Source organism: Heteronotia binoei, chromosome 13 (assembly GCF_032191835.1).
Source record: "Heteronotia binoei isolate CCM8104 ecotype False Entrance Well chromosome 13, APGP_CSIRO_Hbin_v1, whole genome shotgun sequence".
Classification (NCBI taxonomy): Eukaryota; Metazoa; Chordata; class Lepidosauria; order Squamata; family Gekkonidae; genus Heteronotia; species Heteronotia binoei.
Genome location: NC_083235.1, coordinates 15,952,328 through 15,978,481, shown reverse-complemented (window position 1 = coordinate 15,978,481; position 26,154 = coordinate 15,952,328). Strand labels below are relative to the sequence as shown.

Below are 26,154 nucleotides of genomic sequence, written 5' to 3'. Positions count from 1 at the left end.
CAGCTTGGGACCCTGGAGAGCCGCTGCCAGTCTGAGAAGACAATACTGACTTTGATGGACCAAAGGTCTGATTCAGTAGAAGGCAGCTTCATATGTTCATATATGTTCATATGATACAGACAAACGCAATTAAATATTTTTTTAAAACCTTTAAACATGCTTAAAATGCCAGCACTTGTTGGTATTAAAGGTGCCTTCTTTGTATCTCTTCCATGGGATCTAAGGAACTGGGCAAAGGAAGCTCTGGTTCCGTCCTTCCCCGGGAGACCAGGAGGGGGAAGGAAGAGAGGCTCGGCTCAGTAGCTCTTCTGTGCAATTGAGAGAGCCTGGAAAAACAAGCTCTGCCTTTTATCTACTTCCTCCCCAATGGAGAAATAGACGTTTTGCTCTGTAGCTTCTGTGTGATTGAACAAACCTTGCAAAGCAAGCTGCGATGCAGAAGGAAGCAAGAGAGAGGAAGAAGGAAGCAGATGACAGCCAGTTGCTCGGGGGCCTGATAGAAGCTCTCCGGGGGCCTGATTTGGCCCCCAGGCTGCATGTTTGACACCCCTGATTTAGAACAATAAAGAAAAACATGTTGCATAAAATAAACCTCTTATTATATATTATTAACTCTTTAATGTTATTCCACAATAAATAGCAAGAATGACAAGAGCAGGGAAATCACAATAGCAGACAGATTAAGACGGCTACCCTTCTTGATCTATCCCCTTGGGACAGTTGTGTGAAAGGGGGTTAGCTCATCCCTAAAACCTTGCTTTAGAAGTGTAACGCTGGCATCCCAGGGGAGGGGACCAGACTGGATTTGGGCAAAAGAAGCTTTAGACCTGGGGTGTCAAACTCATTTTTTATGAGCGTCAAATCTGACATAAATGAGACCTTGTCAGGCCGGGCCATGTGTATAGCTATTTAAGATTAGGTAGCAGAGATATAAATTTTATAAAGGACACAGACAAACACAATTAAAGATTTCTTTTTTAAAAAACCTTAAAACATCCTTAAAACATTAGCACTGGGTCTTAAAGATGCTTTCTTGGTATTTTCCCCATGGAATTCAGGGAACTGGGCAAAGGAGGTTCTGGCTCTTTCCTTCCTTTCTCAGCGGACCAAGTGGGGGAGGAGCTTCAGCCAATAGAAGGAAGAGAGGCTTGGCTCAGTAGTTCTGCTGCGGTATTGAGAGAGCCTGGCAAAGCAAGTTGTCCCTCCCCCTTTCTCCTCCCCAAGGGAGGAGCCTCTGCCAACGGAGAAAATAAAGGCTTTGCTCTGTCACTCCTGTGCGATTGAGCAAGCTGTGATGCAGAAGGAAGCAAGAGAGAGGGAGAAGAAAGCAGATGACAGCCAGTTGCTTTGGGGCCTAACAGGAGCCTGATTTGGCCCCTGGGCCGCACATTTGATACCCCTGCTTTTGGTGCATCTAAAGTCAGACCATTTCCTTGACTTTGCAAAGTAGGAAGACACATGCATATTTCTACGTGCCCCATCATGGGCAAAGGTCACAGTGCAGCATTGTGGTCAAAGTGCCAGACAAGAACCTGGGAGACTGGAACACCCTCTTGGCCAGTCACTGCAGGGCCCATGACTCAGCGGTACAGCATCTGCTTTGCTCGTCAGAAGTCCTGATTCAAACCCCAGCACATCCTATTAAAGGGACTGAGAAGTGGGTGTTGGGAAAGAAGTTGAGACTCTCCAGGCAAAAGGCACCTCCTATATTCTGAAATTCTTGTTTTGACTGCCCTGGATGTCATATTCATTACATAAAGTTGCATGGATATTTGATTACATAAACCACTCCCCTCAGATTACAATTTGCAAAGGGAGTTAATAAGGAAACCTTTTACATTACAAGAAGCCTGAAACATATGCATCTTCACACAGCACAAACACTGCAGCTGCCACAGGGAAAATTACCTTTAAGAGGCACCACTCCTGAAATGAAAATCTGCACTGGAACTACCCTCTGAGTCCCCAGAGAGCTGCTGCCAGTCAGCACAAGCAATACAGAACAAGGACAGGACGCTGCGTAAGCAGCTTCGAGCGTCTTGGGGAGGGGCTGTGGCTCAGTGGAAGAGCCTCTGCTTGGCCTGCAGAAGGTCCCAGGTTCAATCCCCAGCATCTCCAGTATTCAAGGCTCGGGCAGGAGACGATGGGAAAGACCTCAGCCTGAGACCCTGGAGAGGGGCGTAGACAACACTGACACTGATAGATTGATAGTTTGATTCAGGATAAGGTAGCTTCATTCTTCCCACTGAACTTATGCCACATGGTTGTTGTGAGAAAAAAAATGGAGAAAGGGAAAACTTATATATGCTACCCTGTAAGGTGGGATTTTAATAACTGTATTCCCTGACCTGGATAGCCCAGGTTAGCCCGATCTTGTCAGATCAGAGAAGCTAAGCAGGGTTAGCTCTGACAAGCAGGGCTTTTTTTGTAGCAGGAACTTCTTTGGTATAGTGGTTTGGTGTAGTGGTTAAGTGTGTGGACTCTTATCTGGGAGAACTGGGTTTGATCCCCACTCCTCCACTTGCAGCTGCTGGGATGACCTTGGGTCAGCCATAGCTCTTGTAGGAGTTGTCCTTGAGAGGACAGCTGCTGTAAGAACTCTCTCAACCCCACCTACCTCACAGGGTGTCTGTTGTCAGGAGAGAAGATATAGGAGATTGTAAGCTGCTCTGAGTCTCTGATTCAGAGAGAAGGGCAGGGTATAAATCTGCAGTCATCTTCTTCTTCTTTGCATATTAGGCCACACACCCGATGTAGCCAATCCTCCTGGAGCTTACAGTAGGCCCTGTACAAAGAGCCCTGGAAGCTCTTGGAGGATTGGCTACATAAGAGGGGTGCGGCCTAATATGCAAAGGAGTTCCTGCAACAAAAAAAGCCCTGCTGGCAAGTATTGGGATGGGAGGTCTCTATGGAATACTAAGGTCATGACAAGGAGGCAGGCAATGGGACGCCGCCTCTGAACGTCTCTTGCCTTGAAAACCTCACCAGGGGTCGCCATAAGCCAGCAGGGACTTGATGGTAAAAACAACAGCAACGTGGAATAGGCAGTGAGATTCTGTTCCTGGGGGGCAAAAGCATGTAGAAAAGAGCAGGTGTCTCTCCAAGCAGAAAGGCCTCACCTCGATCCTGCTGCTGTCCACGGGACTGGTGGTGCTGACCATGTGGACGTTGGGGGTCGAAGTGGAGCGGACACGTTGGAGACGCTGCCCGTCGCCGTGAACGCTGGGGAAGGTGAAGGCTTCTGGGCTGCGGAGCAACTGTTTGTGAAAGCTGGAACGGAAAAGGCACAAGGGGAATAGAGATGTAAAAGTTCCAGAAAATCTGAAGCTTGAAAAAACCGGAAATTTTCTAAAAAAATGCTGCATTAGCACTTCTTTTTTCTCTTCCGGATTGAAAGTCATTCTGTTACTTTAGGAACATAAAATATGACTATGGACAATTTTACTTGGCATGAAATTATCACAACTAGCATATTAAAAACACAGTGCATCCAAACAATTATTACAAATAGAATTTACTTTTTAAATAATATTTATTTGTAATGGTAACAAATGGAGCGACAATCTCCTGAACTGTTTACTAGTTTATGTGGAACAGACAAAAAAAACCTCCACAAAAACAATTTTTAAAAATCCAGAAGTAACAATTATTCATATTTCCTCTCCACAGTATTAAATAAAAATAAAAAACTCATTCTCATAAAAAGAACTGAAGGGGGAGGAAGTGCATAGAAGGGAGTGCAGGACTAAGTTTCAATGAATGGGCATGGCCTAGGACTTGCTTGTCCTCAGTGCATAGAAATTAGAATCATCTGATACCATACATATTTCTTAGAAATGATTAGGAAAATATTTGAACACCTTGTCTTAAAATATTTTATTCATCATGTTAAAATAAAGCGTTCCATAATCAATTTCTTTTCTTTTCTTCAATTTTTTGGAAAAAAAACAAAAAAGGCGTCAGGAAAAAAACGGAAAAAAACCTGTTTTTCCAGGCCTTCACATCTCTAAAGGGGAGATGGAGAAACTCTTTGGAAGCCTTTTTACGAATGGCTCAGTGCATGAACTTGATTTTGTATATTACCTGTCGCACTTTCCAATGTATTCCTCATTTTGAGATGACTGAATTTTTAGTAGCAATTTATTTAGCATAACCGATAAGCTATAAACTTGCTGAGACTAAGAGTACTATTATGTAATCTAATGATGTAGGGGGAAAAAATGATGTGCACTCTATTTTACTTTTCCCCCTTTCCACCTTCCCGCTTCTGTATTCCTTTACCCATCCCCCTTTTCAAAACTTTAATAAAATCTATATAACCAGAAAAGGCATGAGGGGGAACACTTTCGATCCACGCTGCGGACACCAGCTCCATATTCTGGCAGTGCAAGGAGATCTCTCCTGTCTTGGATGGGATTATGTAACCCTTGAAAAGCCCAGGCCCCCGTTTTGAAGTGCTGCTTGACACAGCGGTCAGCTTAGAAAACCAAGTGGTTGCAGCAGGAAGGAGTGCTTTTGCCCAGCTTTGGCTGGTGCATTCGCTGCACAACCTCCTGGGCAGGGCTTTTTTTTTTGTAGCAGGAACTCCTTTGCATATTAGGCCGCACCCCCCCTGATGTAGCCAATCCTCCTGGAGCTGACAGTAGGCCCTGTACTAAGAGCCCTGTAAGCTCCAGGAGGATTGGCTACATCAGAGGGGGTGCGGCCTAGTAGGCAAAGGAGTTCCTGCTACAAAAAAAAAAACCCCGTTCTTGGGTCAGTTAGAATGAGCAACAGTGATCCATGCCTGCCTGGACTACCACAATGCACTCTACTTTGTGCATTTGTGCATAGCCTTGCACATTGTTCAGTATATATTGCTTTTATCATCCTTATAAAGTTTTCCCCCAACTCCATTTCTCCATTATTGCAAACATAAAGTCACAGTTTAAATTATCAAATGCTTTCTCTGCATCCGCAAAGAATAATGCTACTTCCTTTTCTGGATGTCTTTCATAATATTCTACAATATTTACAACAGTTCTAATATTGTCTCTTATTTGCCTTTTGGGGAGAAACCCCGCTTGATCCTCCTTTATGAAATTTATCAGATGTTGTTTAAGCTGTTCTGCCAATATCCTTGTATATATTTTATAATCATTATTTAATAGTGAGATTGGTCTAATTTTTTACATTTGTGACGTCTCTATCTTCTTTTGGAATCAACGAAATAACAGCTTCCTTTCATGTGTTTGGTATTTTCCCTTTTATTCTTATTGTGTTCATTAATTTCTGAAGTTTTGGTATTAATTCCTCTTTGAAGGTTTTAAAAAATTTAGCTGTACATCCATCTGGCCCAGGTGCCTTTCCATTTTTCATTGCATTAATCGCTGCTTCAATTTCTATTTTTTCAACTGGGTCATTCAAAACTTTTTTCGTATTTTCTGTTAAGGGTGCTATTTTAATATTTTGTAAATACGCTTCCAACTTTTCTTTCTTTCTTTTAACACCCTTAAATAATTTGGCATTGAACTTAAAGAATTCTCTCTTTAAGGTTTGTAGAATCTTTCGGGCTCAAGTGCCGTGTTCTACTGGAGAAAGTTGTTCTTCCAGACATTTTGTTCTCAGCTGTGGAGAACATCCTCAGTGGCGTTGCAGCCGGAGCAGGCGCTCTGACCTTCTTGGCTGCTGTGCATTGACTCAAAACCTCAAAGGAGCACCCCCTCAGGACTCCCTTTTAGCCAAGGTAAATCTCCTCAAAGTTTTCTGCGTATATCTTGGACTAATCTCTGACTGAGAAAAGTAGGCAGGCATTAGATTGCCTTCCACTACCCCGAACAGAAGTTCCAGCCTGCTCCCCTTCTGAGAAGCAGTTCAGCTCAGCATTTTCCAACCCCGGAAATCCTGCTCGTATCTAGCCTTGAAAACCCCTTCAGGGGTTGGCTACAAATTGACAGCACTTCCCATCACCACCAAAAAGCCTTCTACTAAGTTAAGTGTCTCTTCCATTGGAGGAAGGCAACCTGAAGGACAGGTGGATCCACCCCACTGGAAGGCTTTGGCGACTGAACCATGGATTTCCGGGAAACTCTGTGCGATTCCCAGTAATGTCTGCTTGACACTTTGAAGTCAACCTGGATGCTCAATCAGGCCACCTCTGGCTCCATCCTACCCCCTAGTGGTGACTCTGAGACTGACAGCCCCCCTACACTGGTGAGTTTAAGCATGCTCTTACCTAGAGTCCTGAGGGGTCATAGGTTCGTGACTAGGCTGGGCTGGGGTAGTCGGGACGCTGTCTTGCCACTGGGAAGGATCTGGCCAGGGGTCATAGCTGTAAACACTACAAAGAAAAAGAAGCAATATTCATTACAAGAAGGACGCTGTCTGGGACAGCGAGTGGAACTCCAGTCTTAGTCCTGGAAAATGAGGAAGCGGGTAAGTGGGGCAGCCTGGAAGATTACGCACGGTTTAAGGGCCAGGCCCACGCAGACTGTCGGGACTTTGCTGCTGCAGTGTTCGTGGAACTTGTAGCCGCAGGTCTGGCATCGGAAGCCGTAAAACAGAAACTTATGGCAGAAGTCACAAAAGGCCAAGTTGAAGTAGGTCTTGCGGACCTGTACAGAGAGAGAGAGGATCGAGGTCAGAGGCGAAGGAAGGCTGGTGCCCAGGGCCAGCCCTAGACTGTCTGGCACCCTAGGCCAGGCTAACTTCTGGTGCCCCCCTCTGCACTGATAACATCACCGAGTCACAAGGGGGGCACCCAGTTCAGCGCCCTCAGAAGGCTGGCGACCTAGGCGATTGCCTAGTTTGCCTAGTGGCAGGGCTGGCCCTGCTGGCATCTTTGTGGGGTGCCCACAGGATAATTGTGCATGTGATGAAGCAGGGAGGGGATGAGAATCTAAGGTCACGTTCATACATTATTTCAAGACAATAATCCACCGTAACTCATTGGCACAGGCCCGGGAAGGGTGGAAGTCAGGGTGGGCATGACCAGGTCTGGCCAATGTAGTTATCTGAAAGGCTGGGTCCAGCCAATTTAGTTAGTACCATCGTAAGGCAGAGTTTTCTGACATGGTGCCCATGGGCACCATGCCATCCACAGCCACCTTTCCTGATGCCCACCAAGTGTTCTTAGAAAATGGGCAAAGCCAGATGAGGCTTTTGCGCAGAAGAGCTTCTAACTGGCCACTGCAGACTTGATCGGCTGCAAAGATTTTTCAGGAGCTGCTTCATCAGAAGTCGCATGCATCAAGAAAATATTTTTCAACAGTATGTTCTTTTTAAAAGGCGCTCTGTTAAACAGAGCGTTTGTCTGAAAGGCTGAAGAGTTACTATTAGAATTATGTCAGGTTGCACCTTTAAGACCGACCAAGTTTTATTCAGAACGTAAGCTTTCATGTGCTCTCTAAGCACACTTCATCAGACGAGGTGATCAGGTATAGTGGGCTGAAATACATGCAGTTTGTTGATTAAGAGGGCAAACTGACTGGGATCACATGGTGAAACAGTGTGGCTTGGCCATTTGGTCTGGATAGCCATAAAAGGGAATAAAGTCCTCTGTCAATTGGTGTTTCTGCAAATCTAGGTAAATCACAAAAGGACTTGTATTTCCTAGTTGTAGTCCGCCTGGATAGCCATAAAAGGGAATAAAGTCCTCTGTCAATTGGTGTTTCTGCAAATCTAGGTAAATCACAAAAGGACTTGTATTTCCTAGTTGTAGTCCGCCTAATTTATAATAATAATATTACATTAGGTGGACTACAACTAGGAAATACATGTTCTTTTGTAATTTACCTGTTCAGTTAACAGAGAATAGTACAAGTCTTTAGGATATGACATTTAGGCTCAATTTTAGTTTGATTGAAAGACTCTGAGATTTTTGATTGTGGCATTTTGTATTAGTCTCAGGTGACAGTAGGTAGACGGCAAGGGCTCAGACCATCTTCTTCCATTAGGATCCCACCATAGATCATTTTGTAGAAAAAGAGGTGCTGGAGCTCATTAGCACAACTCATTTATATAACTCATTTGCATATTTTTTATTTTATCAAATTTATAGCCCACCCTCCCCTAATGCGCTCAGGGTGACTCACAATATGCCCCACGCCCCTGACATCACCGGAAGATGGACTAAATTATATCAGCTCAGCATCTACCTTAAAATGCTTCTCGAATTAGAACTGTCATAACAGAACCTTACTCCCATCCAGCATTCCCTCTAAGCTGAGTTAGTGTGAGCTAGCTCACAGATTTTTAGCCTCCAGCTCACATATTTTTGTCTTAGCTCAGGAAAATTACTTATTTATTTATTTGATTTATATCCCACCTTCCCCGCCGTGGCAGGCTCAGGGCGGCTCACAGATTAGAGGTCACACAGTCACATTTGTGTGACCAAATAAAATGAAACAACAATAAAAACATAAAACATAAAAACAATTTCTAAAAAACATCTACTTGTGCTGGTGTGATGGTGTCATTGACACCATGAGCACAATTGACCCCAGAGCACAATAACTGACGCAGGAGCTCACAACTTCGACACCAGTAGCTCACAAAGTAGAATTGTTGCTCACAAGACTCTGTAGCTTAGAGGGAACATTGTCCCATCATACTTTTAAAAAATTTACCTTCTCCTATGTGACCACAGTGGCATGATGAAGATTTCATCTGTCTGCTTTATATGTTTTGGTTATTTCCGCATTGTTTTGTGGGGGGAAATATTAGAAAGTCTGTCAAATCTTAGAGTTCAGTCAAATTCTCACTGGGGGTTTGAACAATGGAGCCCAGAAGCAAGTATTGGGGGGGGGAGGGGTTAAGAAAGAAAAAGCACAATAAAATTTAGAGGTTCCAGAGCTCCGCTCCTGCCCAAAAGGAGGCTTGGAAATCACCCCTCCACAAACTTCCTCCCAGAGACCTGTGTTACTGCAAGGCACTTTGGAAGAGAGGGATTGGAGTGAATGTGGTTGTGGGGGGAGTCTCGGGGGGGCCAAACATCGCTCAGGCGACAACAACACGCGACTGAACTCACAAAATTGTGCATCGTGAGTGGCACGTCTTCCAGAACCTCCACGGAGAGCTCAGCCCCTTCCAGGTTGACGAGGTCCGTCTCCCAGTCCGTGATGGTCTTTCGCCTGCAGAGAGACCCACCGCCTTAGATCTGACATGAATGCTGCCCCAAAGCCTGTGCTCCAAGCCTGGCAGCGGTGAACTGTGGAACTCCCTTCCCCATGACGTTCTCTGAATTTGGCAATCAGTCATGTTCAAGGGTCATTTTGTAGGAAAAGAAAGGTGCAGAAGCTCAGTAGCCTATCTTCTTTGTTTATGCCCCGGGATCTGAAGCAGGGAGAGAACTCCCCACTGCATGCAGACCCTGGCTGGAGGTTCAGGAGCTCCTGCTGAATTCAAGCCCTGGGCATGTTTATTTTATTTATCTTTATTTATTTATTTTGTACATTTATAGTCTGCCCTTTCCCATCACGGCTCAAACAGTAAAATCAACAATAAAACATCAGAATAGTTAAAACAATTAAACCAATAAATTAAAATTAATTATTTAAGACAGCCTGGATGGTTTGAGCACACGGGGCGTAATTATCATGGGCAGCCTTAAGTTGCCCTAAGACAGGGGTGGCCAATGGTAGCTCTCCAGATGTTTTTTGCCTACAACTCCCATCAGCCCCAGCCAGCATGGGAGTTGTAGGCAAAAAACATCTGGAGAGCTACTGTTGTTCTCCCCTGCCCTAAGATGTCAACAATATCGGCCCCAGTTGAAGTGGCAGTCATTGCTGGGAGGCCAGTTAGATGGTATAATAGGATGAGGATGTTTGCCTGTAGCCTGGAATGGCACAACCAAGACACAGTTTGACTACCTCCGTGCGGGCCAAAATGGACGCATGTGGGTTCAGAGGGAGTGATGAGGATGAACAGGCCTGGAGACTAAGCCCTCTGAGGAAAGGCTGAGGGACTTGGGAATGCTCAGTCTGGAGAAGAGGCGGTTGAGGGCGGACAGGATGGCTCTCTTCAACTATCTGAAGGGCTGTCCCTCAGAAGAGGGCAGGGAGCTGTTCATAAGAACATAAGAGAAGCCATCTTGGTTCAGGCCAATGGCCCATCCAGTCCAACACTCCATGTCACACAGTGGCCAAAAAAACCAACTGCCACCAGGAGGTCCATCAGTGGGGCTAGAAGCCCTCCCACTGTGCCCCCCCCCCCCCCGCAAAGCACCAAGAATACAGAGCATCACTGCCCCGGACAGAGAGTTCCAAGAATACGCTGTGGCTAGTAGCCACTGATGGACCTCTGCTCCATATTTTTATCCAATCCCCTCTTGAAGCTGTCTATGCTTGTAGCTGCCGTCACCTCCTGTGGCAGTGAATTCCACGTGTTCATCACCCTTTGGGTAAAGAAGTACTTCCTTTTATCCGTTCTAACCCGACTGCTCAGCAATTTCAGTGAGCACCCCAAGTTCTCATATTGTGAGAAAGGAAGGAAAGTCCTTCTTTCTCTACCTTCTCTATCCCGTGCATAATCTTGTAGACCTCTATCATGTCACCCTGCAGTCAGCGTTTCTTCAAGCTGGAGCCCGGTTCCTCTTGGCAGCAGAGGAGAGGACACGTAAGAATGGGCTTTAATTAAGGGCAGGAAAGTACTGGCTGGCTTTTAGGAATAACTTCTTGACAGCCAGATTTGTTCAACAGCGGCATCAGATACCTAGGGATGATGATGATGATATTGGATTTATATCCCACCCTGCACTCTGAGTCTCAGAGCGGCTCAGAATCTCCTTTATCTTCTTCCCCACAATAGACACCCTGTAGGTGGATGGGGCTGAGAGAGCTCTGACAGAAGCTGCCATTTCAAGAACAACTCTGCGAGAGCTATGGCTGACCCAAGGCCATTCCGGCAGGTGCAAGTGGAGGAGTGGGGAATCAAACCCGGTTCTCCCAGGTAAGAGTCCGCGCACTTAAGCACGACACCAAACTGCCTCCTCCTCACTGACAGCCTTTAAGCAGCGGCTGGACGAACACTTGTCAGGGATGCTCTAGGCTGATCCTGCATTGAACACAAGGTTGGACTAGATGGCTTGTATAGCCCCTTCTAACTCTGTGAATCTATGATTCTATAAGAATGCAAGCTGCAGGCTTATGCAGCCTCAATTTGCCTTGGGGCCTGCAGGGAAGGCAGAAGGGGGTTTAACCCTTCAACTTCCACTCGGTTTCGCTATTTGAAATGAGCTCCTCCATTATACGTGTGTTTCTAAAGGTCCCCTTTTCTTTAAGTAGAATCACTCACCCGCCACCGACTTTCCTGTAGACAACGCAGCAGTCCTGGTTCAGCCCACGCACCTTCAGGGCCTTGTCCAGAGAGCTGTACACCGTCGTACCTGGTCGGACAGTCACCTGAGAGGAAGCAGGGAGTAAAGAGGGGCAAGGCAAGAAGGCTGACTCGTCCTTCCAGTTATTCACACAGTCCCATGACACTCTAGCCTTGATCTCCCTTGCCCAAAGCCCAGATCTGGTTCAAATCCCAACGTGGCAGCATCCAGTTCTAAAACCGCATACTATGACTGACCTAGATAGCCCAGGCTATCCTGATCTCATCTCAAAAGCTAAGCAGAGTGGGCCCTGGTTTGTCTTTGGCTGGGAAACCTCCAAGGAATACCAGGGTTATGATGCAAAAGGAGGCAACTGTAAACCACCTCTGAATGATTCTTGCCTTGAAAATCTTACAGCAGGAGTGTCAAACTTGAATTGTTATGAGGGACGGTTCTGTCCTTAATGAGACCCTGTCGGGTCGGGCCATGTGTGTCATCAAATGCAATGCCAGGTAGCAGAGATATAAACTTTATAAATGACACAAATGCAATTAAATTTTTTTTTTTAAAGGCTTAAAAGATCAGCACTTCTGCAATATTTTATTTAACAGTTTCTGATAACGGCCACCTCTTGCTCTGAATTATTGCATCAAAATCTGAAGACAATTTCTGCGCTGTAACGGTCTTGAGTAGGCTGTTCAGCTGTTGTTTAGGCATGTATCTGTAAGTTGCGAACCAACTTTTTGATTTATTGACATTCAGAAATCTTACAGCCAATGCTTTTGAGCCTAAGGCCCAGGGGAAAACTGTGATGCAGAAGGAAGCAAGAGAGAGAGAGAAGGAAGCAGATAACGGTGAGTTGCTCACGGGCCTGATAGAAGCCCTCTGGGGGCCTGATCTGGCCCTCGGGCCACACGTTTAACACCCCTGTCCTACAGGGTCACCATAAGTCAGCTGTGACTTGGTGGCCCTTTCCAACACCCTTCTTTGACCTGGGACCCTCCTGCATTCACTGACTGGCTTGATTCAGCCTCAGTTCCCCTCCCTGTAAAATGGGACTCGCAGCAACTCAACTTGCAGCACTATCAGGCGTGCCCAGGGGCTCGCATCTTTACTCGCAGACACAACAGACCGGCCGCTCGCCACTCACCACTGTTCGCTGCTGATTCGGAAGATCCACCTTGATGGTGCCCCGGCCGTCGGCCATGGCCCTCCCGCCGGGCCTCTTCCTCCGAGAGGCGCCCAGCATGGCTGTCAGGCTGCTGGGGAATGGCAGAAAGCCCCCGCTTTCTCCCCCTCCTGAAGAGCCAGGGTCCGGAGAGGGGGAGCTGAAGCCATTAGAGAGAGAGCCGGAAGAGTTCTGGTTGCGCCTCATCCAGCTACCTGCAGGGAGACAGAGCAGAGAGACAGACAGACCGCATGTGAAATGGTACATCAGCTTCACTCCATGATTTCAATGTTTCCCAACCTATGGGCAGAGACCTGAATGTGGGTTGTGGAGCCTCTGAAAGTGGGTCACGGGGGCCCAGCCCTCTTTAATGGCCACCCCTGCGTTTTCCATTGCTCTCCAATGTACTTTGGAAACCAAGATCTGACTCTGGAAACAGCATTGCTACATAGTACATTTGCCGTTGTTGTTTTTAACTGCCTGCAGGTAGGACAAGTAAAACCTGTCCTGATAGTTACTAGAAAGAGTTTCTTAGAATCTGAAGGGGATCCGGGGGTGTAACGGAGAGCCACAGACTGGCCAAAGGCTGAGATGTAACCTCCATTTGTCAGAATGCCGCTTGCTCGGGGTTTGTAGTGGGGGCAGCTGTGCCCTTTGTGTGACGGTTGTTGGTTTCTCAGAAACTTCTGGTGAAGTCACTATAGATGATGGAATGCAGAACTCAGTGGGTGCCAAAGTCATAGTTTGCTCCAAAAACCCCTTGGGCCAAGTCATCATATCAAGTAAATTTGGACTTGTGGGTTACCATACCAGGGATCATTTTGTAGAAAAAGAGGTGCCAGAGCTCATTAGCACAAGTCATTTGAATATGCCAATGCACTCCTGACATCATCAACTTTATCAGCTGAACATCTACCTTAAAATGCTTGTTGAATTATAATTGTCATAATAAAACCTTCTTCTCTACATACTTTTTCAATTACTTTCTCCTATGTGGCCACAGTGGCATGAGGAAGAGTTCCATCTGTCTGCTTTATATGTTTTCGTTGTTTTCCCATTTTTGTGGAGGAAAATGTTAGAAAGTTTGTCAGATCTTAAGAGTTCAGCAAAATTCTCAGAGGGGGGTTGAACACTGGAGCCCTGAAGCAATTATTGTGGTGGAGGGGAGTGTTAAGAAAGAAAGAGCACAATAAAATTTAGAGGTTCCAGAGCTCCACTCCTGTGAGCTCCTGCCCAAAATGAGGCCTGCATCATACTGAAAAGGCTGGAAATGGTGGCTTTATTTCATTTCAAAACTCCGGCACTTTCTCCCAAGGAAGATTCATCAATCTCCTCCTGCTGGCATCTTCTGCCAGTGGATGAAGACGTCATTATTGCATTTGGCATTCCCACAGTAATCCCTTCTTCCTAACCAATGTTTTAACTGCCATTTTTATGTGCTTGCATGCATTTTAGCTTGCCACCTAGTGGTGTGCAACCCTAAAAGAATGAGAACTTCTGGCTGTCAGACAATCTTAGAGTCCTAATTATAGTACAAACAGCAACATACAATAATTAATTAATTCCAGGGCTTTTTTTGAGCAGTTTCAGCTGGCTTGGCACCGGGGGGGGGGGGGGGGGGGTGTGTGGCCCAATGTGCAAATTAGTTCCTGCTGGGCTTTTTCTACAAAGAAAGCCCTCATTAATCCCTCACAACAATGCTGCCGGGTAGGCTGAGTGGCGCAAGGTCACCCATTGAGCTTGCATGGCAGAATGGGAATTTGAACCCGGGTCTCCCAGCTCCTACTCCAACCCCCCCCCCCCACCACCACCACACACACACACACTATGCCCACTCTCTTCCTCTTCGCCAACCATAATGGATGGCTCCAGGGCTTTTTTTGTAGCAGGAACTACTTTGCATATTAGGCCACACCCCCTGATGTAGTCAATCCTTCAAGAGCTTACAGGGCTCTTCGTACAGGGCCTACTGTAAGCTCCAGAAGGACTGGCTACATCGGGGGTGTGGCCTAATATGCAAAGGAGTTCCTGCTATGAAAAAAGCCCTGGATGGCTCTATTAAGGCACAATCCCCAAACCAGTCTGGAAACAGCTTAGGAGAGCCACTACGTTTCACTGTCGTAATGCAGAGAAGCACCAGGGTAGCTGCCCGTGGAGTGGCTTCAATCTGGTGCTAAAAGGAGGGGTCAAAAAAGGAGCAGTGCAAGGGGAGGGCCAAGGAGAAGCGGGAGTTGGCATCCTCCGCCCACGACGACATCATGTTTCACCTTTCCCAATGAACCTAACGAAAGCAAAAAAAATTTCCCTCTTGCTTGCTTGCTTTCCACAACGCCTGCACAGGCACAGCATCGCTTAAGAGACCGGCGAGTGAGCCTGCAGTCTCTCGCACAGGACTTAAATGTTACATAACTCCACACGCAGGAAGCTGCCTTAAAGCGCCCCCATCAAAGTCAGTTCTGTATTCAGACGGGCCGCCGCTCTCTGGGGTCTCCCAGCAGAGGTCTTTCCCATCACCTCCGGCCTGGTCCTTTCCAGTGGAACTGAACCTGGGACCTTCCGCATTCAAAGCTGAGATTATTCCATGGAGACACAGCCCTTCCCTAGTTAGGACTTCAGGGTATGGACTAGCCGGATTTCAGAAGTCGTCTGTATTGTTTGGAGCAGGGGTCCCCAACCCCTGGGCCAAGGACCAGTACCGGTCTGTGGCCTGTTAGTAACCAGGCCATGAGTTGTATAATTATTTCATTATATATCACAATGTAGTAATAATAATAAGACGATGACATTGGATTTATATCCTGCCCTCCACTGAATTTCAGAGTCTCAGAGCGGCTCACTATCTCCTTTACCTTCCTCCCCCACAACAGACACCCTGTGAGGTGGGTGGGGCTGAGAGGGCTCTCACAGCAGCTGCCCTTTCAAGGACAGCTCTGCCAGAGCTATGGCTGACCCAAGGCCATTCCAGCAGGTGCATGTGGAGGGTTCTCCCAGGTAAGAGTCCACACATTTAACCACCACACCAAACCTTTTAGAAATAAAGTGCACAATTGTATCATCCCAAAACCATCGCCCTCTCCCTGGTCCGTGGAGAAATTGTCTTTCACAAAACCAGTCCCCGGTGCCAAAAAGGTTGCGGACCACTGGTTTAGAGCATGTCAGAAAAGGCAAAGGAAGAGACAGTATTGGGGAGGGGGGGGGCAACAGGGCTTCAACTGTACTGATTTCTCCCTTATGAAAGAACAGATAAGTATTCATTTATTATTTATTTATTTGGCTTATATCCCACCCTTCCCGCCGAAGCAGGCTCATGCAAGCATAAAGAAAGGGATTTTAGATGCTTCAAATAAACCGGGTCAGTTTCACCTAACTTCAGTTCCAGTATTTCGGGAGAGGGAGAAACCTTTCTCCCAGCTCTCTGCATCCCCTTACATAACTTTACAAACCTCTGTGTCCCCCTGTAGTTGGATGGAAGACTGCCGAGGCACCCAGAGTTTACTTTCTCTCATATTGAACAACATTAAGTTTGCCTCAAGCCAGCGATGCCATCCGAAAATACCAGATCTCAGGAGTCCCTGACATAGTTCTCAAAAGTGAGAGAATCTGACATTCCAAAAGCTGTATTTTTAATTCTCCACACTTATCCTTAGCTCACGGCTGCAGCCACTACAGTATTGGGGACAGCAGAGAGCCAGTTTGGTGTAGTGGTTAAGTGCGCGGACTCTTATCTGGAAGAACTGGGTTTGATTCCCCACTCCTCCACATGCACCTGCTGATGTGACCTTGGGTCAGCCACAAGTTTTCTCAGAGCTGTTCTGCTCAAGGGCAGTTTCCATTAGAGCTCTCTCAGCCCCACCAACCTCACAGGCAATACTCCCTCTAAGCTGTGGAGTCTTGTGAGCAAAAACTGTACTTTGTGGGCTACTAGAATTAAAGTTGTGAGCAAGCCATTTGGCTACTGTATCAATTAGTTGGCCCTTGGGGGCCATCCTTCCTGCACTAAGACAAAAATCTGTGCGCTGGAGGCTAAAAAACTGTAAGCTGGCTCACACTAACTCAGCTTAGAGGGAACACTGCTCTCAGGGTGTCTGCTGTGGAGAGGGGAAGGGAAAGGAGATTTGTAAGCTGTTCTGAGACTCCGTCAGGTAGTGAAGGGCGGGGTATGAATCCAGTCTCTTCTCTTCAGGATGGCCTTTGCGGACTGCTGATTGAAGGATTGGTGGATCGATGGGTTCATCTAAGGGACTCTCGCCATCATGCCAACCGACAGAATAGCACCAGAAATGCTTATTGTTATTGCCAATTTATGTTAACTGTGAATTAGAATGGTTTTAAGATTAATGTTGATTTTAAAGTTTTGTATAAATTACTGTATGGACATGTTGTTAGCTGCCCTGAGCCTGCCTCGGCAGGGAGGGCGGGCTATAAATAAAATTTTATTATTATTATTATTCTGATGTGGGAACCCTCTCAGTTTGCCATTAAATCCAGCATCCCTGTTTCCCCCCCCAGCTGGTCTAATAGCCCTCGACCCTGTTCTGCAGCCTTGTGGCTACCAGAGCAAGCTCTCCCCAGCTCCTGAGACTCTGGACCAGGGGTGTCAAACTCATTTGTTATGAGGGCTGGATCTGACATAAATGAGACCTTGTTGGGTCAGGCCAGGCCAGGTGTGTACCTCTTTAAGAATAGGTAGAAGAGATGTAAACTTTATAAAGGACACAGGCAGACACAATTAAAAGATTTTTAAAATAAAAAACTTAAAATAAAGCATGCTTAAAACATTGGTCTTAAAGGTACTTTCTTTGTATTTCTCCTGTGTGATTCAGGGAACTGGGCAAAGGAAACTCTGGCTCTTTCCCTCCCTCCCCAGGGGACCAGGAGGGGGAGGAGCTTCAGACAATAGAAGGAAGAGAGGCTTGGCTCAGTAGCTCTGCTGTGCGATTGAGGAAGCCTGGCAAAGCAAGCTATTCCCTCCCCCCCCCCCGCTTTCTCCCCAAGCGAGGAGCCTCAGCCAATGGAGAAAATAGAGTCTCTGCTGTGTAGCTCCTGTGCTATTGAGCAAGCCTTGCAAAGCAAACTGTGATGCAGAAGGAAGCAAGAGAGAGGGAGAAGGAAGCAAATAGAAGCCAGTTGTTCAGGGGCCTGATAGGAGCCCTCCGGGGGCCTAATGTGGCCCTTAGGCCATATGTTTGACACCCCTGCTCTGGACGTTTTGGGCACCTCAAAGCCTTCACACCAGCAGCTGTTTTTATCACAAAAGGGGTTTTGTTGTCAAGGCACTCCCTTAATAAACCGACAGGGGAGGCACGCTTGTAAGGAGAGTTCTATTGAAAGAAACAAATTAGCGCTACCATCACTCAAACTCCAATTAATCACAGGTATCGGGAGCCTCTCACTGTTACATCCCAAGCGCAGAAACAGAAATACCAAAACATGTTTGATATTGGGAATGACAACTGTGGGAAAACACACAAAACGAGGGCGCAGCAGCTGTCTCGGCAATGGGAAATGCTCTTGATTACAGGGATTCTTTGGCGAGTCTAAAAATACAGCGCGGCAGAGCAGTCAGGCTACATCTGGGATCGCTGACGGGTGCCAGTCTCGACTTGTGCCATGGGAGCTTGCAGGGTGACCTTCGGCCAGTCACACACTCTCAGCCTAACCTACCTCACAGGGTTGCTGTGAGCATAAAATGGAGAAGAGGAGAATGATGTTTACTGCGTTGAGTCCCCACTGGGGAGAGAGACTGGGTATCCGTGAATGAAGTTAATATATAAAAATAAAATGTGCCGGGCTTTTTTTTTGTAGCAAGAGCTCCTTTGCATATCAGGCCACGCCCCTGATAAGAAGATATTGAAGATATTGGATTTATATCCCACCCTCCACTCCGAAGAGTGTCAGAGTGGCTCACAATCTCCTTTACCTTCCTCCCCCACAACAGACACCCTGTGAGGTGGGGGGGGGGGCTGGAGAGGGCTCTCACATCAGCCGCCCTTTCAAGGACAACCTCTGCCAGGGCTATGGCTGACCCAAGGCCATGCTAGCAGGTGCAAGTGGAGGAGTGGGGAATCAAACCCAGTTCTCCCAGATAAGAGTCCGCACATTTAAACACTACCATCAAACTGGCTCTCTTAGTACAGTAAGCCCTGTACTAAGAGCCCTGCAAGCTCTTGGAGGATTGGCTACATCAGAGGGGTGTGGCCTCATATGCAAAGGAGTTCCTGCTACCCCAAAAAAGCCCTGCTCTAACTCATGGGACAAAGTGCAGGCAGAATGCATACTGTCCATTGGAATGAAGGAGGGCAACTCTGCAGCAGCACACAAGTGCTCTCCCGGGAGAGCTTTCCACTGGCCTGCGCCTTTGTTCCTCAGCAGGAGGGCCAGGGCCGCTTGGAAAATCATCACCATTCAAGGGTTAATGTCAAGCTTGAACCGATGAGACACGAGTTCAAATTCCCACTTGGCTTCAAAGGCTCACTGAGCGCCCCTGCGCCAATCTCCCTGTCCTTCAGCCAAACCTACCTTAGAAGGTTGTGAGTGCAGAAAGGGAGAGGCGTGAGGGCGGGCCTGAGCTCTTTGGAGGAAGCGATAAGCACATTTCATATGATGTCGCAATGTTAAAAAAAAAGCGCTCATTCACTAGCATTTAATGTGCATGAAAGGGATGGCCAAACTTGCTTAATGTAAGAGCCACATAGAACAAATGGCACATCTTTGAGAGCCGCAATACATGAACGTCAGATGTTTGAGAGCTTCAAGGAAGGCAAACAGATGGAGAGGGAGGAGAGGGGAAAGAAAGCAACTTTAAATGCATTCTCCAAACTGCCAGCTGGCTTGGCTTGGAGAAGTGATTTAAAGAGGCAAATGCCTTCTCCAAGCCAGCCAACAGGGTGATGGGGGCCTCAAAAGCCACAGTTTGGCCACCGCTGGTACAAGACCTGGATTGCACAGGGGAGCTGGATCTTGTTAGATTTTGGCTACTAAGCAGGGTCAGCCCTGGTTAGTATTTGGATGGGAGACCACCAAGGAAGAACAGGGTTGCTATGCAGAGGCAACCCCCCTCTGTTAGCCTCTTGCTTTGAAAAGCCTAAGTCAGCTGTGACTTGACAGCAAAATAAAACAAACGTTTAAATGACAGCCCCGGTTAATTTGGCTGCCGCACATCTGTCATGGCTGCCCCGCGAGAATTTGCAAATTCCGCCACAGGAAGCAAAAGCTCTTTGGCCAGCCACGGCCAACGGGTCAGCATCCCCACCAAACGTTCCACCGTAGTCACAGAGGCGAAGACAACCCAGGCCCTTCGCAGATATTCTAGGTTTCCCTTCAGATATGCAGCTGAAGAAATGAGGGGCAGTGAGCAGGGGCGGCTGCAGCTGCTTCCCCTGGCCCCCCCTCCCCTCCAGCACCCCAACTGTGAGCACCATGGACCCCACGGCCAGTATTCATTTCAGTGAAGGCATTCAAACCTTTAGGGGGTGCAGGCCTTGAATTCACCAGGAGCTCACAGGAGCACAGCTCCAGAACCTTTTGGAGGGTTTCCCCTCCCCACCTTGTCCATTGAATAGTAGGTGCAGCTGCATAACAATCCCTGGATGAGCTCCACTACCTATCTTTCTACAAAACGTCCCCTGCGGGTGTGCACAGAAAGGGAGGAAGAAGTTGGTGCCGTGCCTCGGTCCGAGGCACAGCCTCAAGTCAATTCCGGCCAGTAAAGCAGCATTCCCGGGGCAAAGGGGCCTGCAGAGGAATGTTTTTCGGTGGGGCTCTAACCGCTATGCATCATGCCCCCCCTCCCCACAACAACTCTTTCTGCAAAGGCGACAAGGCGTCAGTCACTCCCAGATTCACCTGCTCCAGTCCAAGCAACGCCGGTCATCTAACGGGGCGACGGCCGAGTGCCTACCGTGTGGCTTCCCCTAAAAAAGCTTTGCTCTGCGCCCCATAGAAAGCACGGGGCAAGGGGTCAGGCCTCTTTTCAGGATCCACATTTTTAGGGCTCCCACTATCCGGGAAGGGGATTTCCAAAGCATTAGGAAGGAGGAGCCGATCGCAATGGCCAAGATTAGGGGTTTGCCGGACACGGAGGGGATTTTTGCAATCGAGGGGGGAGGCACGTCCCAGCCCCCCCCCCCACTCCCGAGGGGAGGGGCCGGGAAGCACCAATGGAAGGCGAGCAAAAAAGGAAGAAAGGGAAACTTCCTACCTGTCACTGCGGGGCAGCCACCATCTTGTACGAGCGTTCGAAATGGGCGGAGCCCGGCCAATGACGTCACTCCGAGGGGGAAGGAAATTCCCGGCCGAGAGAGGCGGGGGGGGGGGGAGGGCAGTTAACTCCTTCGTTGCCGAAGCCAGGAGGAGAAAGAGCTGGGAGTCTATGTTCCCTCTAAACTGAGTGAGTGAGAGCTGGCTCACAGGTTTTTTTTAGCCTCCGGCTCACACAGTTTTGCCTTAGCTCAGGAGAAATGGCCCCAGAGCAAACTAATTGATGCAGCAGCTCGCCGCTTTCATGCCAGCAGCTCACAAAGTAGAATTTCTGCTCACAAAACACTGCAGCTTTCCACCTCTCCCTCCCCCATCTAGTTGGCTTCCTTCTTGTCTTGCAGCTCTCAGACACCTGATGTTCACGTCTTGTTCACGTCAAACATCTGGCATTCAGTGTTCCTTCTAAGCTGAGTGGAGTGTGAGCTAGCTCACAGATTTTTAGCCTCCGGCTCACACATTTTTGTCTTAGTTCAGGAAATATGGCCCCAGAGCAAACTAATTCTTTCAGTAGCTCACAACTTTCATGCCCGTGGCTCACAACGGTTTGCCTAACCACGGAGGGAAAACTGGGGGGGATTTCTGCAATCGAGGGGGGAGGCCAGTTTGGTGTAGTGGTTGTGTGCGGGCTCTTATCTGGGAGAACCAGGTTTGATTCCCCACTCCTCTGCTTGCAGCTGCTGGAATGGCCTTGGCAGAGGTTGTCCTTGAAAGGGTAGCTTCCGGGAGAGCTCTCTCAGCCCCACCCACCTCTCAGGGTGTCTGTTGTGGAGAGAGAAGATATAGGAGATTGAAAGCGGCTCTGATTCAGAGAGAAGGGCGGGGTATAAATCTGCAGTCTTCTTCTGCAGTTTGCTCACAAGGCTCCATGGCTTAGAGGGAGTATTGATTGCAATCCCCTGGATCTACCACTTCTGCTGGTGCTGGCTGTGAGATGTGGTTGCATTTGCAGGCGTTCTGGGAATCCCAGGCTGCAAGAAATTGGGGACAACTCTAGAAGAAGAAGAAGAATTGCAGATTTATACCCCGCCCTTCTCTCTGAATCAGAGACTCAGAACGGCTTACAATCTCTTTTATCTTCTCCCCCCACAACAGACACCCTGTGAGGTGGGTGGGGCTGAGAGGGCTCTCACAGCAGCTCCATTTCAAGGACAACCTCTGCCAGAGCTATGGCTGACCCAAGGCCATTCCAGCAGCTGCAAGTGGAGGAGTGGGGAATCAAACCCGGTTCGCCCAGATAAGAGTCCGCACACTTAACCACTACACCAAACTGGTTCTCTTCCTCGCCCCACATCCGTGTTTTTGATTGCCGGGGACAAACAACGTTCCATTCATTCATTCCGAATGAGCAGGAGTGACATTCCCCAGAATAAAGGGTTTGTCTGACCTGGGTTCGAAACCATGTTCCATTTATGAAATGTGTTGGCTGACATTAGGGGAATGAGCCTAGCCTACTCCGCAGGGTTGTTATGAAGGATATAAAAGGGGGCAGAGGGGGGAATCCACGCACGCTACTTTAAGGTCCCTGGAGAAATGGCCAGATAGAAAGATAATGATAAAATGTCTGCAAAGGATAATGATAAAACGTCTGCAAACTTCCTGGAAAAGCCTCTGTTTTGAATCCCACAAGAACTCCAGTATATCCTCTTCAGGCTGGCGACAAGCCTGTAACACGCACAAATCCACACACATTTCCTCCCATACATACAGCCCTGAAAGAAGAGAAAGTCTATTTTATTTCTGACATAAAATACACAGGCCATAAAATGGGCTTGCAACCGTGGCTAGTTCCACCTGGATCCTGGAGCCCAGTAAAGTGTACGCAGTTTCTTCCCTTCAGCCTATATAGGCCTGGTGATAGCAACAGCTGTAGGGTGTGATTTATTATATGCTTCCTGCCCTTCCTCCGAGTTTGTCCAAACAACATTGCAACCACACAACAATCCTGCAAGGAAGGCCCAATGCTCACAAACTGCAAAGGAGGCCGCATAGGTCAATGGAAGCTCTCCCACATCGGATCAGAGGGCTGAGGGCCTCTCCGTACTCCTGCCCCCTTTGAACAACGAAAAGGAGAGGAGTTCTCCTGCTTTCTCCCAGCCAGGTTGCATGCTCTTTGGACACGTTATTCCAATAAAGGTAGGTCCCTCCACTCAATGCCCAACCCCCACCCTGCATGACATGCAGAGCTTTTTTGTAGCAGGAACTCCTTTGCATATTAGGCCACACCCCCTGCTGTAGCCAATCCTCCAAGAGCTTACAGGGCTCTTAGTCCAGGGCCTACTGCCAGCTCCAGGAGGATTGGCTACATCAGGGGTGTGTAGCCTAATACGCCACGGAGTTCTTGCTACAAAAAAAGTCCTGCATGCGTGCTGTTCTGACATGTCGCCCCCACCCACAGTCTGCAATAGCGCATTCTAAACTCAGGTTGATCTCTTCATCCACTGCCTACATCATTTAGGCAGAGAGGTTGTGTCTTGCCAAAGTTAAGGATGCCAAGGTTAAGGGTGGGGCCTGGAGTTCCTGAGAATTCCAGCTGATCGACAGACTCTAGAGCTCCAGTTCCCTGGAGAAAACGGCAGCTTCAGAGAGCAGACTCCGGGAGAGAGCATCGATTCTATGGGAGATCCCTTCCCAAAGTCTCCATCTCCTCCACAAGCACCCCTCCCAAATCTCCAGGAATTGCTCTGGCCAGTTGGCAACCTTGCCAAGGGCACCCCAGGAGTTCCTTGTTGAGCTTTCCACGTCCCCACAGATAAGAGTTACCAGCTCAGGGCTGGGCAATTCCTGAAGATTCGTGGGTGGGGCCTGAGGAGAGGGGGGTGGGGAGGGGAGGGACCAGGGCAGGATATAATGCTAATGACACGTTTTGTATTGTAAATGTTCGCTTAGATCAGGGGTGGCCAAACTATGGTTCGGGAGCCACATGTGGCTCTTTCACTGGTATTGTATGGCTCACTGACAACCCCATCAGCCAGCTTGGAGAAGACATCTGTCTCTTTAAATTACTCCTCCAAGCCAAGCCAGCTGGCCGTTTGGAGAATGCATTTAAAGTTAAAGTTGCTTTCTTTCCACCCCTCCCTCCCAGCAGCTCTCAAACATCTGACATTTATTCTATGTGGCTCTTACATAAAGCGAGTTTGGCCACCCTTGGCCTAGAATCTAGTCTTTTCATGCCGGTAGATTCAGGTGTGCAGCCGTGTTGGTCTGAAGCAGTAGAACAAAGCAAGAGTCAAGTGGCACCTTTAAGACCAAGAAAGTTTTATTCGGAATGGAAGCTTTCATGTGCTGTATGCACACTTCATCAGACAATAGTATGGATTGGCAAGCAGTCCTAAACAGGGGTTGTTTTGTAGAAAAATAGGTGGTGGAGCTCATCCAGGGATTGTTATGAAGCTGCACCTATTCAATGGACAAGGAGGAGGAACTCTCAAAAAGGTTCAGGAACTGCGTTCCAGTGAGCTCTCACTGAATCTGAAGCCTGGTCCTAAATATAGAGAAATTGAGCAGCGAGTTAGTATGCAGAGTCATGGAAATGTTTTTTAGCAGATTAAAAGACTCATAAATTGGGGTTTGGTGTTTTTTAGTTAGTGTTAACTGGGCTGAAACAACAACGAAAGTTAATCGAAAGCAGATTGATGTCCATGCACTAAACTCACTAGTTATCCTGGGGTTATATTTCTTTGCTAAATTTTCAATAAGACTGATCTGTGTCCTCTGGAGAGCGGTTGTAATTCTGGGAGATCTCCAGGCTGCAAACCCACACGAACATGTAATGCTTCTGCCATTGTGGGGGGGGTTGGGCACTGGAGTGGAGGGACCTTCCTCTACTGGAATGACACATCTGAAAGGGACAGAGCTGCCGCCATCGTCTCGCCTGATTACCTTCTCGGGCAGCAGCTGTATGCAACCAGGCATGCAGCAATCCAGCCCTCAGGGGATTCACCGCATTCCTCTGTGCTGCGAGAGAAAACCAAGCCGGCTGCAAAGGAAAAGGGCTCTGGGTTTGCTATTGTTAGAAGCCGGGCCAGGAATGTTCAAAGATATCATATCAGCCGTTGTACAATGGCGCGCCTAGTCACAGCACACTGACTGGGCCGGGTGAATCAAAATGAACAGCAGACTGAGCTGTTCCGGGTTCTTGGCCAGAATGGCCACATTAGCACACGGATGGCCTGACAGGATGCGACCAAGGTCCAGTGAGGCCAGTAGGGCCAGCCAGCAGAATCTGGGAAAGTCCCGAGCTGGCCACAGATGGTGCCGCCCTGCCACAAGGCAAACTAGGTGATTGTCTAGGGCGCCAGCCTTCTGGGGGTACCAAATTGGGCACCCCCCCAGTTGACTCAGAGAGCCCCGTGGCGCAGAGTGTTAAAGCTGCAGTACTGCAGTCCTAAGCTCTGCTCACGACCTGAGTTCGATCTCCGGCGGAAGCTGGGTTTTCAGGTAGCCGGCTCGAGGTTGACTCAGCCTTCCATCCTTCCGAGGTCAGTCAAATGAGTCCCCAGCTTGCTGGGGGGAAAGCGTAGATGACTGGGGAAGGCAATTGCAAACCCCGTAAAAAGTCTTCCGTGAAAACGTTGTGAAAGCAACGTCACCCCAGAGTCGGAAACGACTGGTGCTTGCACGGGGGACCTTTCCTTTCCTTTTCCAGTTGACTCAGTGACATTATCAGTGCAGGAGGGGCGTGCCAGAAGTTAGCCATGCCTAGAGTGCCAGACAGTCCATGGCTGGCCCTGCTGACTGTCTGAGACAGGCTCCACCTAATACAGAGAAATGAAATATATCCTTGGCCTGCAGGGATGTCTGTAAAACGTACAGCATAGAGCTGGGGTCCCCAGTCTTTTTGAGCCCACGGGCACCTTTGGAATTCAGACACCAGCTGGTGGGAGCAGCTGGGCCACAAATGGGCCACTGCAGAAGGAAAACCAGGCACACAGAGAAAGTCCAGTACAGATAGGGTTGGCAAGTCCTACGGAGGAAATAGCTGGAGACTTCGGGGGTGGAGCCGGGAGCAAGGGCGTGATAAGCACCATTGAACTCTGAAGGGAGTTCTGGCTCTCACATTGAAAGGGATCGCACACCTTTTAAATGCCTTCTCTCCATTTGGAATAATGAAGGATCGGGGCACCTTCTTTTGGGGCTCATAGAATTGGACCCCCAGTCCAATCCCTTTGAAACTTGGGGGTGTCTTAAGGGAGGCACTGGGTGCTATGCTGAAAATTTGACGCCTCTGCCTCAAAAGACAGCTTCCCCAGAGCCCCAGACACCCATGGATCAAATTTCCATTATACCCTATGGTAGGGATTGCTCTGGCCAGTTGGCAACCTTGCCAAGGTCAGCTTTAGGAGTTCCTTCTGGAGCTTTCCATGCCCCCACCAATAAGAGTCACCAGCCCTGGGATGGGAAATTCCTGAAGATTTGTGGATGCGGCCTGAGGGAG

At 48.2% G+C, this 26,154-nt stretch overlaps 1 protein-coding gene across 1 annotated transcript in view; it reads right to left on the bottom strand.

Moving 5' to 3' along the window:
* Window positions 1–20,743, bottom strand: part of ARAF (A-Raf proto-oncogene, serine/threonine kinase) — a 32,078-nt gene extending 11,335 nt beyond the window's left edge. Inside the window, exons 1-7 of the mRNA XM_060252612.1 lie at window positions 20,662–20,743; window positions 12,444–12,676; window positions 11,272–11,378; window positions 9,008–9,110; window positions 6,445–6,593; window positions 6,215–6,319; window positions 3,120–3,270 (exon numbers count right to left, since the gene is read on the bottom strand). Of these exons, the coding sequence (XP_060108595.1) occupies window positions 3,120–3,270; window positions 6,215–6,319; window positions 6,445–6,593; window positions 9,008–9,110; window positions 11,272–11,378; window positions 12,444–12,668 (840 nt within the window). The 5' untranslated portion in view covers window positions 12,669–12,676; window positions 20,662–20,743. The remainder of the gene's footprint in view (window positions 1–3,119; window positions 3,271–6,214; window positions 6,320–6,444; window positions 6,594–9,007; window positions 9,111–11,271; window positions 11,379–12,443; window positions 12,677–20,661) is intronic.
* Window positions 20,744–26,154: the final 5,411 nt, after the last annotated feature.